We start from the raw sequence: 14,525 nt of genomic DNA, 5'->3' as shown, positions 1-14,525 counted from the left end.
ACTGTTTGACAAGAAAATTTAAAGAAGCCTCACAAATGGCTTAGGATCCCTATGCAATGCAATTAAAATCAAGTCTTAATTTTATGTCAAGCATGGTCTACTTTCATCAAAAATTTAACTGCTACAGACCTAGGATATAACATGCATGATACCACAGAACATGATAGCAACAACTAGCAATGTTCTAACACACATACAGTAATGAATTTACCATTTGTATTATGGTAAATCAATCGATTTATCAATTATGTTACAATTATGAAGTTATCAAAAACATCTAATGTGTAATTAATAGGCTTTTGTTATGTAAAACTTATGTACCAGTACCCCTGATAATGCAAGGTCTTACGACTTAACAAAACTAGTCAGGTTTTAATTGCTGATTTTTATAAAACTCTTTATTTACATCATAATGTGGTCTCAATAAACCAAAAACTTACATTTGCACCTATAGCTACTTGTTTTTTCCTGATCATTATTACCACAGAATACAAGTTGGATGGACTATTTTTAGAGCCAGCATTGGATGTGAAACCACTCCCTCCACACAGTCTCAACAGTATGGCTTCATTTTTCCAGAAATTAAGAGAGAGAGTCATTCTGAGACCAAATACAGCTTAATTTCTGCATATCAACATACAGTTATCCTGCCCCTAGAGAATGCCTTGTTAGACAGTTCTTTTTCAGTTACAATTTTAATTGTTCTTAAAACTATCTAGTTGAGTGCTATGTTACTACAAAGTTATAACTTGTGCTGTGATAATGCTAGTTAGAAAACAAGCAAAATACTACCAAGTTCAATATTTTTTTTTTCTTGTTTATACCATGACTGCTATGAATATGTACTGATAACTTAGTACATGACAGTTTCTTTTTATTTAAATTAACATTAATGAAACAATTGTTAAGATAACGCAGAATCTTATACAAAACGCAGATCCACATTCACTCTCACCAGTGACTTTTATGCATCCTGATCACTGCATTAGAAACTTTTATTAATACCGTGTTAGACCACCTTTAGCAGAAAATTACGGCCCATATGTGGTTTGGCTACATATGGGCTGTAATTTTCTGTTTCCACAAGGTGATGGATTGCATCTATATCTACAACGTACTAGGCATTCACCAGACAGCCCTTTAACTGGCTCAGATTTGAAGGAAGAGGACTTTACTCTTGGATCTGTTTTTCTAACATGTCCCATGCATTTAAATTGGGGTTCAGATCTGGACTTTGTGGTGGCCAGGGAAGATACTGGAAGTCACTGAACCACTGCTGAACAATTCTTGTACAATGGACAGTAGCACTGTTGTCCACAAAATATCAGGAGATCCATTCTGTACCATCAGAACATGTTTCACACCATGAAAAGGCAAGTTGGATTCACTTGATTGTCAAACATTAGTTTATTCCAGTGTCCAGTTATGGCGTTCCTGATGCCACTGTACACAAACGCTCCAGTTTTTAGTAGAAATCAGTGGTTTCCATACATATATGTCAGGAATAGCCTGAATTCATTAAACGCTTTGATCAATCGCTGCATACAGAAATTTTGCTTGTCCGTACAAGCCTTCTCATATGATAGCAATCTCGTTCCTGACAGAATGTCTTGACCACAGTTATGCCTCTTAGACAAGTAATGTGGGATATTTTTCTACTGATAAACATCCACAATATCTCACCTTTTAAGAAACCACTCAGTTCTGCTGTTTTCAAAATCATGGCTCCAGCCAGACACACCTACAATAAGCCTTTTATTGAACTCTGAAAGATAGTTTGTTTTTTCCATTGTTATCAATGCCACTGACGATTACTGACCAGCAGCATTCTTAAACAGTTGCCTAGAACACATGATGATGACGACTAAGTATAAGTACTTTGCATATCGGGGGGGGGGGGTCCAGAAAGTTCTGATAAACACCTAGACAAAAATTATATTAAAGTAATTTATATTCTCATATGTTCTTTTTTGTGGTTATATCAGCAGCTTTAATATCATTTTTGTCTAAGTGTTTATCAGAACTTTCCAGATCCCCCCCCACCTCCTTTACCCTGCTGTGTAAGTGACATTTATGTACATCTGCATGAAGGTTTCTAATTCTGCAGCCAGTATATATATATTTTTAATGATAATTCCATGTATGGAGAATGGAGACATTCTGCTTCACTGCACTGCAAGCTGCAGATGATACTAAAAAGGGGTTTCCATATAAACAAATCAAACACCATTTATTTAGTTAGTATTTTTTAACATATTTAGAAAACTGCAAGGGAAAAAATGGAAATAGCTATTCTTTCACAAATATATCTTTAATAATAGAGTACAGAAATAGCACAGAACATCTGATATTTTAAGATAGTCTTTACTATACAAATTTATCAACTATTTCTTCATCATTATAAAAAAATTACAATCTCTAAGATGATCTTTAAATATATAATGACTTAAAAAAATAAACCTTTAAATGACTTCTAAATACATGTGTTAACCAACAACAATACAAAAAGAGTAAGGCAGCAAATACTTGGACAAGCAAGAGATTTGCATTATACATCTATTCAGTGCCAATTCCATTAGTTGCTTTAAAATTTAATTTAGCATAATACTTGATATATAAATTTTAAACTCTGAAAGTAGGTAACAACAGACTATTTTATGATTGCAAGCAATTATGGTGGCTCTGTGATGTTTTCAGGTACCATTTCTTACATAACTACAGTGAAAGTGGAAACTAGTTTTATACAAGACAAACAATAAAATATTGGTACATTAACATATTTAGTTATTAACCACCCAACTAGCCATAACAGATGAAATATACCAACCATCCTATGCCCTTTGCATCCACATTTTCATCAAGACATATACATGGTCATAGCTAGTAGGAAAGCTAAGCCAATTTCACTGCTGTACTTAATGTAACTGTTCTAGTATTTTAAGATTTATTTATGGGTTATCTAACTAGAGATCTTTTATAATATAATAAAATTCAAATACATTATCTTATTTTATGTCAGAAACTAAATAAAAATAAATAATTGCTTGTGCCTAAAAAAAAAAAAGTAAAAGATTTTTATTGTGAAAAGACTAATTCAGCTAGCAAAGGTATGTACATTGGATACTTCTTGAATAAGTAATAAGCTCTAAAGCCAAGAAACACAAGTTTAGTGTGGTAATTCACAATATCTTCTATATTAAATATTCACACCTAATCTGTTTTGTCAGTGGTATATATATATAAAACAACATCAAGTTTTTGATATATATTTGGATTTTATGCATAGTTTCTCTGTTACAGGATTAATGTTTTTTCATAGCTTAAAATCTGGCACTATACTTTTCAGATTTATTTAGTTCATGTGGATGAACTGCATAATATTTTTTCTAAATTGTCTAAAATAGCAGTAAATTAATCTTTATGCATCAAAATATAAAGGGTAACTGTGACAGACAAAAAAACTACATGTAAAACAATATGCATTTAAAAATATGCAACTGGAGTGATTTATTAACATTTGTAATACTGAGGTAGTAATGCTGTTAATTCTATTTCTTACATGAATTAACTCATCCTGAAACTTTCTCTAGTTATATCATATAAATAGAAAACCATGCAGAAAAATATAATATATAGAAATTATCTCAGGTGTACTGAGTACTAATACAAATGGTAAAGCAAAAATACAAAATAAGAAGAAATTATGATCTGCAAAATTATATTTGCATTATCCATTGGCAAAAACAAAATATCAAAGCCTAGTATTTTTAAAATTTATACTCTAATTATGACAAGAAACATAAGAATTAAAAAAAATAAACTGACTGAAAAGTTGAAATATTTGAATTCACCAAATATATCATTACAATTACATTATGTACAATCTGCTGTGAATGGCTTATTATTAGTGTTTTCAACTGGTCAGTAATTTAATTTACATGACACCTGCTCTTAATCTGTTCTCTGCTGATTGGAACAGTTGCATGTTAGGATAAAGAGAAGAAAAATTATCAAAAGCAGAAAAGTGTTACATTGTACTATTACAGCATTTACTGGAGATATTGTTGTGTAATCATCAAATACTATAGATTCATAGCTGCATCATTTTTGATTGATTATATACAAAAAAATTCACATAATCACTATGATAAACATGACATATACAGAGCAACATGCTATATATATATTATAATCCTTTACCATATTTATGTTCATGCTGTGGACTGAACTTTTTGCTAGTGTTGATGAAAAGTCTTAACCTTTTTTTTCTTAGTCCTCATTCCAACAAAAGTGCAGGCCATATGCTTCTTATTAATTTGGCTTACTGCAGAATCAAGAGAGAGAGTAGGCAGCAAGTAGTTGTGGAGCATTAAATAAGTAGTCTTGGAACATTTTTGCACGTTTGGCAATATGCCCAGCTAATTTCAAGTTTTTTTTTTTTTTTGCATAAAACTAAAATTGGTGAACTGTCTTCATGGTATACCTACACTTTTAGAAATTTAAAAATACAAACAGTTAAGAATTTCTCTTAATTATTGGTGAATTATACAACTAGAAAGCACACAATGATTTACTCCATGTCACATTTCGCCCCATGGTCAAGTACCAAATGACACCATTTGTGTTCTGTTCCCAGATTTTAAATCAACCATGCAATTCTGTTCTATTTATTCATATTGAGGATGTCTATGAAACATGGGCAAAAATTTTATGCCAATATATTATTAATTTTTTACATTAAGTATCCACATTGGCTTAGAAATCTTAAAAACAAAGGATAAGAGATTTATGATATGTAGTTAGTTTCTGCAAACAAATCATACATCATTCTATAAGTTCATAGATAAAGCATATTCTGCAGAGGCTGTTCGTTTATAATTCATTGTTTGCTTATTTTAGTATCACTATATTCAACTAGCGATGCCTCCAATATTCAAAATGAAAATACAGAAACTATTTGTTACCATTATTGCAGAACATTTATTAAAATACAAATCTTAGCTGATTTCATAATAAAATTGACATCACATTTATTTTTAATCAAAACAGAAAATCAAAAATCTGCAGTGCTTTTGTAAGAAATTTTTTAATTTAACTGAAAAAAAAAAAAAGCATAAATATGAAGAAATAAAAATAATTGAAAGTGCATCCATGTATTTAATAACATTAGATTTTTTATCATTAAATTATTTAATACCAATACTTATATGAAAAATCATGTTTATTGCTATAAAAAGATAACTGGTTCACAAATAAAACAATTAAAAAATGGTCCTCAAGTGAGTAACTGTGTGCCCATGGTCTATTATGCGTAACAACTGACATCTGCTTTGTGCCTAAAATTCTGCAATTTTAACTATTTAATTATGTGTTTTATTTTTAAAATGTATAAAATTTACTTCCCAAATTACATAGAATTTTGTTTTAGTTCTCTCTACTCTATAAAATTATAAAGAGAAATGTACATTTATTCAGATCCATAATTTGAAGTTCTTACAATTAGACTACTACACATACAGTAACTAAGCTATCTAATGCTTAGTTATGTTTCATTAATATTTGCTATTTCCTTTGCCAAAGAAAAATCGTGTCTCACTCAAATCTTGATTATCCTACAAAGATTATATACCTAATCATAAAATAAGAAGTGTGAATCGTGCAGCATTATGTCATAAACCACTAGTAAATCCATTATTATTCAGCATATTTTAGGTTTGAAGGAGGTTATTTTTTAATCACATAAACCATAAATAATATTCAAGTTAAGCCATCCTACCTACTTAGATTAGTGGGTGCCTTTTTTTTTACCTTTAACACTTCTATTGAATTGGTGAATGCATAAAACTAAGATAAATAAAAGAGGAAGGGTTATCCCAAAGAATGTGAATTTATTGTAGATAGTAATGTTTGGTTAGATCCATTCACTCTGCATTTAACTGAATTAGAACAAGCCAATCAAAAATGAATTTCTGGTACATTTCACTTGTACATTTACAGAAGAGAAAATTAGTAATTAGTTTCCTTAAGAGAAAAAAAAAATGTATAAGAGGCAATTAACTCAGTGTTAGTTGAAACTGAGTTATTCAGAAATTTATATAGAAACATATTCTGACAAACTGCAACAATCATTTGCTCTCACTTCCAGTATGTAGCATGCAAGCTACCAATGCCTAACTAATTTTTTGTTACTGCCATTAAAGATATAGCAACAAGGACTTCAAATCTTAATGGTTTGTTGAATTTGTTGTTGTAAGAAAACTTTTTGATAACATCCTTCATCCTCAAGGAAAAGGTTATTAATAATTCGACCTACTAGATAATGGGGGGAAAAAAAGGGCTGGTTATACTGTCTAATTATGTACATTACTGTTGAACATTGGTAATTCAATTTAATTCATTCATAAAATAGTTCTTCAAACTTATTTTAACTACTGGTGAGATATGTTTAAAGCAAATATATTTCAAGGTACTGTAATACTAGAAATGAAAATTCGACGTAGCTGGAAGTAGATAACAATTAAGCATTTAGAAAAAGATGGAGAGGGGAAGAGTTAAAAAAAAAAAAAAAAAAAAAAAAAAAAAAAAAAAAAAAAAAACTGCAGTATGCTTCACTACACTTTTCCTTTTCAATTCCTAAATTTTTCTCTCTCTAATATATTCTGTTGCCAATTATTAATTAAAACAAAAATTACTCAAAGAATATATATATATCAAAGAATTTTCCCTCTGTTTCAAACCTAGCAGAAACTGAGATTCAAAATTTAAAATAAAATCATATGCTTAACTGCAGCCTAGTTAAAAAGTATATCATTCGTCAAACAGTACTCATTCTAATTCACAGACAATAATTAAATTACTACCTGTAACATCAAAAGGACATTCCATTATGAAAGATTCTCAAAATATTATGAATAATCCTATTATTAAAATGAATGACTATGTGCCTAGCTTCAAGTTTGGGATCTGATCACAAATTAACTAGCAAAAGTATAGCCTATGTAAGTTAATTTCCAGCAACTAACAAATTTCTCACACTAACAAAATTACTGTAGTTGTATTGTTTTATACAATACGATGGTACAGTGGTCAAAACCAGAGTCATTTTGCACAGCCTGTGTACTGTTTAACAAAGCATATTCTTAAAATGTTTAAAGTTATTCTACTGCATATCTCCTCCCTCAATTGTAAATACTGCAATAAACTATAACAAAAAAGTGTACAAAACTAATCAATACTACTATATTCAAAGGAAACATGACTGTACATGAAACTTAAATACAGAAACTATTAGTTTGGCAATGATGAAATTAATGCAAGAGGTGAAAGAAAATTAAAACAAAACTTAAATTATTTTGCAATTTTCTTTAAAAGTCACTGACAATGATGTAATAAATTAACTGATATTGTTAATTTTATCTCCAATTTTGTATTTTGACAGGTTAAATTTTGGCTTATAAAACATGCAGACAAAAGCTTTATAATTGCATTCAAAATCTTAAGATTATTAAAAAAATATAATTTTCTTAAAACCTAACAGATATGCAAACTTTAAATTCATTTGTAAAAAAAGCTATCTAAAAATCATTACAGAATGGTTTTCATGAATGGAATGCATTTTAACTTTGTTTCTTTAATAAATATTACAGAAACTAAGTTAAGTTTAAAAGTTTAGTACATTTCATGATTTAAGTGAGAGTCTCTGAAAGTACAAAATGTAATAATGAAAATGAAAGATAACTGATGATACAGGTCTTCTCATGATTTCATGTGGATTGATAATGATGATGATGAATGTAGTTCATTGTTATTCAATATCATGAAACCTTTGCACAAAATAAACTAAAATGTCAAAACCTTAACTCCACACATCTGCTGCATAGCGACGTTGGGACTCCATCTTTTTTAAATATGCTTCTGCTTCCTCTTTACTCTGACCATCTTTTTCTTGAATTACTTCTAGAATAAATTCTCGCACATCACGAGCCATATTACGAGCATCTCTGTAATAAAATGAATAGTGCTTATTTCTTATTAAATATGAAATAAATTGAAAATCTCTTAAATATGACATGAAATTAGGGAAAGAGATCCCAAATAGCCATATGGATGAAATATATCAAATAATTTATACTTCTTATCCATACTGTTTCAATTTCAATGAACATTTTGTATCCACATAATTAATGACAGGTAAACATGTCAAGGCCAGTACGTTTGGTTAATAAAATTTTCATAAATGATAAGAGGAAAAAATGAACCAGTATTTAAGTGTTTTAATTTTTCCTTCCTGTACCTAATATTTTTAACTTGCATAAAAGTACTCCACAATATTATTATAAAAATGTTTACATCATTGGTTGTGTAGTAGACATAGTTCATATTATCATATTCCTGATAGATATATACCTCAAGAAGTATACAGGATAAAAAAAAGTCTACATTAATATTAAGTTCTTATTGGGAATTTTCTTCCAAATCAGTTTGTTATCTTTCTGGCCTCTAATGCTGACATGACATTCTAAGGTACTTCTAATTGTATCGATTCACCCTGATCTTCCTTCCATCATGGTATTAATGTTCTATATTGCTAATCTTTCTGCTTCCTTCTGTTTAACCCTTTGACATATAAATTATTTTTAAACTCTAAATTCGTTCAAAATTGACGCGAACTTTGTAACATCTGCGATACGTCAAAATCAATTTTGGTGCAATAAACAAAAGACGTGTCACAGATGTCTTTGTATGTTAACGGGTTAAGTGATCACACCACCTGTATTCACACTCATGCATTCTTGAATGCTAGCAATGTCAAGACATTTTCTAGTATCTTCATTTTTAAAATTCTGCTGTTCACTCCACTAATTTTTCTCAGAACTCACATATCTGTGATTTCCAGTATTCGATAAACTGTTTTATTTCTAATTTAGCTCTCAGGTCCATAAGTTAAAATTAGATTGAACACTGTCTTGTATACTGTTAGTTTACAAATGTTTTGACTAATTTCTCTTTTATTTCATATACATTTATTCAGTACTTTGACCATCTTTTTCTTGAATTACTTCTAGAATAAATTCTCGCACATCACGAGCATCTCTGTAATAAAATGAATAGTGCTTATTTCTTATTAAATATGAAATAAACTGAAAATCTCTTAAATATGACATGAAATTAGGGAAAGAGATCTCTGCAGCTTCTCTTAACCACCCAAATAGCCATACGGATGAAATATATCAAATAATTTATACTTCTTATCCATATTGTTTCATGCTAGGCCTAAATCCTTGATATGCATGATGATGATGATGACATTTATTCAGTTGATTTCCCATGATATCAGTTTTGCTTATTCTGTTGTCTATTCCCATTTAATTCACAAAGCATATAGAAATGCTTTATCTGTTCTATAGGTTCTCCATCAGGATTTAGTTAAAAAATCCTGGAAACGTTTACTTTATTTACTAATGAGTAAAGCGTCATCTCTCATTTTTGATATCAGGTTTAATTCTACTTTCCTCTCTAATGTAATCTATATAAATGATCTGAAAATCTGAGTTCACCTCTATTTGGCCTAAACCCAGCTTGTTCTTCTCCAACTTTCCTTTCCACATTTTTCTCTCATTTATCCAACCATATCAGGAAGGCAATTTACCATTCTGATAATTGAAGGTTCGAATAAGTGAAATACAATTACATGCTGCTGCCCAAAGTCAGGTGACATGCAAGGATTGTTGTTTTGAAGGTTGGATAAACAGTATATTACTGCTAGTTTGCATAAATCTTACCTGGACATCCACTTTGAGAATTTCTATACTTCTTTTTATCCCCACCCCCTTTTTTTTAAAGATGGATATTATGAGATCGCCACTTCAATCATCGAGAATTTGACCATTCAACTGAATTATGCAGTGTAGAAGTTTTATACCTCCAGATTTGATCATTTCTAGTCTAATATCATCTACTTAGCTACCTTCTTTAGGTAACCATTTGCAATAACAATAATAACCTTATGACTTTTCCCTTTACAGGAAAACAGAAGTAAGTAATTACTAAATTTATTTATGCTAACATACTTTATGCAGTGCTTACATTACTCAAAAAGAATATTACACACACACACACACACATATACATACATATATTATTATATTATTTTTTACTATTAATAATGTGACACATAATACTAACCCACAGACATATATATGGCCATTTTTCTTTCCGATGAGATCCCAAACTTCTTCTGTATTCTGATGTAATAGATGAGTTACATAAACTTTTTTAGGCTGGTCCCGTGAAAATGCAGCATATAGCTTGGTCAATGTGCCATCATCAACATATTTTTTGAGTTCATCTTCATACAGAAAATCTTCTGAGCTCTTCCTACATCCAAAATACAGTATAGTTTCTCCAACTGGCTTTCCTATTAGAGTATGTTACAACAGTTATCAAAACACAGAACTATGAATTCAAAGGCAGTAAGGATTTTTTTTTTTTTGTTTAAAGCATCCTACAAACTAAACAACAACTATCACACTATTAAATGATAAAATAAAAACCACAGCCAGATGTAGAAGACATATTACAAAATGCAAAGATAAACAGACAAGAGGATAAGGATATCCTCCCCTACTCCCTTTTTATAATATTCCCATCTATAGTGCATTAGTACTATGAGTGGGCTAAGGATTTTTTATTTTTATTTTTACATAGTCTGGAAACTCTGTACTAGAGACCAAACATGCAATAAGGAGGGTGGTCTCACACCAAGCAATGAAAACAAAACAAAATTCAAACCTGCAGCCTATTGGTAGGAGTGTGCAAATGCAAAACCGCTTGGCTTGCCAGACTAGATTATCTAAAAAAATGTTGCTTTTTTGAAATTATCAGGAAGGCTACTAACTCTCATAATGACAATTGCTTCTTGACCCCCTTTCTTGTTAATGCTCTTATTCTTCATTAACTGATAAGTTCAAATGGGAAAGTAGTTAATATACTAGCTCCACAACTAACAGACTGCAGGTTCAAATTCCAATGTGGACATGGATGTTGGTGATCGTCTTTAGGTGGGAGATGAATTTCACTGCCTGGTATGATACCATCACTTGCTTGCTGGAAGCCTGAAGTATCTTGAAAAAGTTCTGTGCTGTCTCTGGAGCAGGGTTTCTGGACTATGTAAACAATAAAAATACGAAAAAGATAATTAAAAATAAATAAATAATTACAATTGTGATTACAATGATAAAAAAAAAAAGACCTTTGCCTTTCCACAGTGCTAACATACAGGGTGTTCGGGATAAATTTGACATATTTATAATTAATTATATTTTTCCGTAAGTTACATGTATTAACACACACTTCTCTTCATTTAAAAGTTTGGACCCTTCTTCATTCATATACAAGATGTCAGAAAGGATGGATAGCTGGAACCCACCTGAATCATGGAAGAGAATAACTTGTATCATGATGATTCGTGCCCGCCATCAAAATAAGGATATTACGACTGCTGCCCAATGCTCCCTGAATACAGTAAAAACAATCAGGCATGAACTAGAGACTTGCAATGGTGACTACGAGGATGTAGCAAGAAGAAAGATCCCTAGCAGACGATCTGATTGTGTTCGTACAGCAGAATTCCTCGCAAATCTGCAGGAACAGGTGTTGAAGAACCCTGGCATTGGAATTCGGGCTTTGTTCGTGGAGTTGCTAACTGTAGTCAAGCCCTGGATAACAAGGGTAGGCAATGGTAGGCCGTATGTATGGCAGCAGGATTCGGCCCCTTGCCACACCTCTGGGAAAAGTCAAAAATGGTTGTCTGAAAATTTCTACGACTTCACCAGTCCAAATGTTTGGTCTCCAAACTCCCCAGACCTTAACCCCATGGATTATTTTGTATGGGGCGCAGTTGAAAAAGACACCAATCGCACTTCCAGTAATACAAAAGCCCAGTTAATGGATAAAATTAAAACAGTTTTTGCGGCCCTTCCCAGGGAGACTGTAGCATCAGCTTGTTCGAGGTTCCGAAGCAGAATTGAAGCTGTGATCGATGCTAATGGTGGTTATTTTGAGTAAATCTTGTTGATAGTATTGTAATTAACTCTGCCTGTAATGTTTTTTTGTCAATTCATTAAATTTAATAGATACAAAGAAGATTTTCTTTTTCCTTACGAAACTGTCAAATTTATCCCGAACACCCTGTACCTGTAAGTTTACAACCTGTTGTAGATGGAAAGCAGGTATAAAAAATGTTCTATTGAACCAATTGAGTGTTGAATCAGTATGGTCTTTATTAACTATCAAATTCCAAAAGTTTTTGGCATGCACGAAAGGTGTTACTTTTTTTTAGTCTATTGGTAATTGCATGTAGCATTTTTTTACATATAGTCACATGAACTAGATACAGTGGTCACAGTCTTGTACTAATAATATTAATAACATTATTATTACACCCTCCATAGAGTCTTTAGACTCATTATGGGAGGTTCATTCAACTGGCAACATATTTATCATACTGAATAATAACATAATACTAGCAGGTGAACCGTAATATTGGGTATGTCCACCTTTAGCTTTGATCACCACCTGCATCATTTGAGGGAGGCTTTCTACAAATGTGTTGTGGCAGACATCATGTAGAATTTGTTTACATTCCTTCATCAAAGCAGCACTAAGTTCAGCGACAGATCAAGGATGTGCTCTGGACCTCAATCATCACTCCAATTCGTCCACTGGTGTTCGATGGGACTGAGGTCAGTACTCTGTGCAGGACAGAGCAGTTGTTTAACACCCATTTCTTCATACTTCTATAACAGCTGCAGTTTTGTGGCATGGGGCATTGTCGTCTTGATAGTAACTTGGGTTCATTCCATAAAAACTCCACAATGTAGGTAGCACTTGATTATCCAGAATATCAAGGTACTGAGCTACCTTCATGGAATCATGGACAACAACCAGTGGTCCCACTTCAAACCAGCTGAATCACACCATTACTCCTCAACCCACACTTTACTGTGGGTACAACACACCGTGGTAACAAGCATTCACCAAGCTGCCTCCATCAGACTGAAAACAGGTGAACCTTAATTCAGCACTCCAGAGTACTATTTTCCACTGGTCAATTGTCCAGTTCACATGCTCTTTGCAAAAGGCCAGACAAACCACCTTGTTCATTGTTGTGATGTTCGGCTTGTGTGTTACTGGCACTCTGGAATTCATCACAGATGGTTTGTGCTGATTGTAGCCAGTTTTTGCATGTTACCTGTTTAACACCCTCCTGTCCCTGTCAGTCATTTTTGGCAGCTGCCCTGAGTGTTTTCCTGCACTAGTGATGCCAGAACATCTCCATTTGTTGATTACATTGCCAACTGTTGCTCTCGGATGCTCCAGTTGAGCACCAATAACATGTATGGTCATAACGCCAACGTGACAGCCCACAATGACACCTCTCTCAAAGTCACTGATTTCATGCCATGTTGCCGTATATACCACCTATATTCAACTGCTTTTTATGTTACTAACAAACCTGAAATGTTCCATAACTTCAAATAACACAGGTGTCCAGACAATTATTGGTAGATAAATGTACAATCATTATGTACATTTAATATTTATTTTTGTCAAGTCTTGAAAAAGCAAACCAAAAAATAAAATCTGAAAAACTAATTGATTTAATAAATGTATATGATGTGGTCTACTTCTTCATGATTAAGTTGACAATAAACAGGTATTAAATATACAGAATAATTTCTACATTGTTCAAGTAAAGACTATTACAGTAGTTTCCAGTATAATATAACAGCAATTACTCTTTATACAATGTCAATGGTGTTGTTTACATACCCATGTTTCTTTCAACTCCTGGATGTAGCTATTATAAGAGACATAAGTCATTTTAGTTTTGTTGCCAACAGCATTATGTTTTCCTGGACTAGCGATGCCAGAACACTCACTTTTTTTGTCTTAACATGGTCACTCATTCAGATCTCTACCTCTCTTAAAGCAGCCATCTAGCTCAAATAAATTTCTCAAGTGCATTATATCATGTAAACTCCTGTACACTAATGGAGATGAGGAGAGAAAAGTTACCTTCTTGTTTAGAACAGAAGGTAACTTTTATATTTTGTTGTTTCAAGATCAGGAGTATTCTGGTAGTCACTTTTTTTGTTTTTTTTAAATATATATAAAATGCAGAGTGGCAATTTCTGTAACTATGATTTTATTACTGCAAGATGGGGAATATGGGTTCTTTTTGTAACATAATAGCCATTTTTATATTATATCCATGTTTTAATTAATCAAGATCTTGGTTTTCTTCTTAATAAAGTGTATGTTGCATCAATCAAGAAAGAGATAGAGATTAATACATCCAGAAATGGAAGCATTATATTGTCTTCATTTGTGAATAGATGGATATAAGCTGTTTGAAAAGAAGGTAAATACATTATGTTTTTAGATCCTGGCCATATGATGAATATCCTTCCAATGCTCATTGTTCAAGGGGTTAGGAAATATTAGTAATCTAGTGAAAATGA

At 31.9% G+C, this 14,525-nt stretch overlaps 1 protein-coding gene across 2 annotated transcripts in view; it reads right to left on the bottom strand.

The window, feature by feature from the left end:
• Window positions 1–6,602: 6,602 nt before the first annotated feature.
• The window catches only part of Cpr (Cytochrome P450 reductase), a 159,639-nt gene continuing 151,716 nt past the window's right edge, over window positions 6,603–14,525 (bottom strand). For both annotated transcript variants that reach the window (XM_090411790.1, XM_090411791.1), the window contains exons 13-14: window positions 10,186–10,417; window positions 6,603–8,000 (exon numbers count right to left, since the gene is read on the bottom strand). In XM_090411790.1, coding sequence (XP_090267916.1) covers window positions 7,856–8,000; window positions 10,186–10,417 — 377 coding nt within the window. In that variant the 3' untranslated portion in view covers window positions 6,603–7,855. The remainder of the gene's footprint in view (window positions 8,001–10,185; window positions 10,418–14,525) is intronic.

Source organism: Typopeltis vanoorti, chromosome 22, assembly GCF_054136105.1.
Source record: "Typopeltis vanoorti isolate ZY-2024b chromosome 22, IOZ_Tvanoo_1.0, whole genome shotgun sequence".
NCBI lineage: Eukaryota > Metazoa > Arthropoda > Arachnida > Uropygi > Thelyphonidae > Typopeltis > Typopeltis vanoorti.
This window is presented reverse-complemented; position numbering and strand designations above follow the sequence as displayed.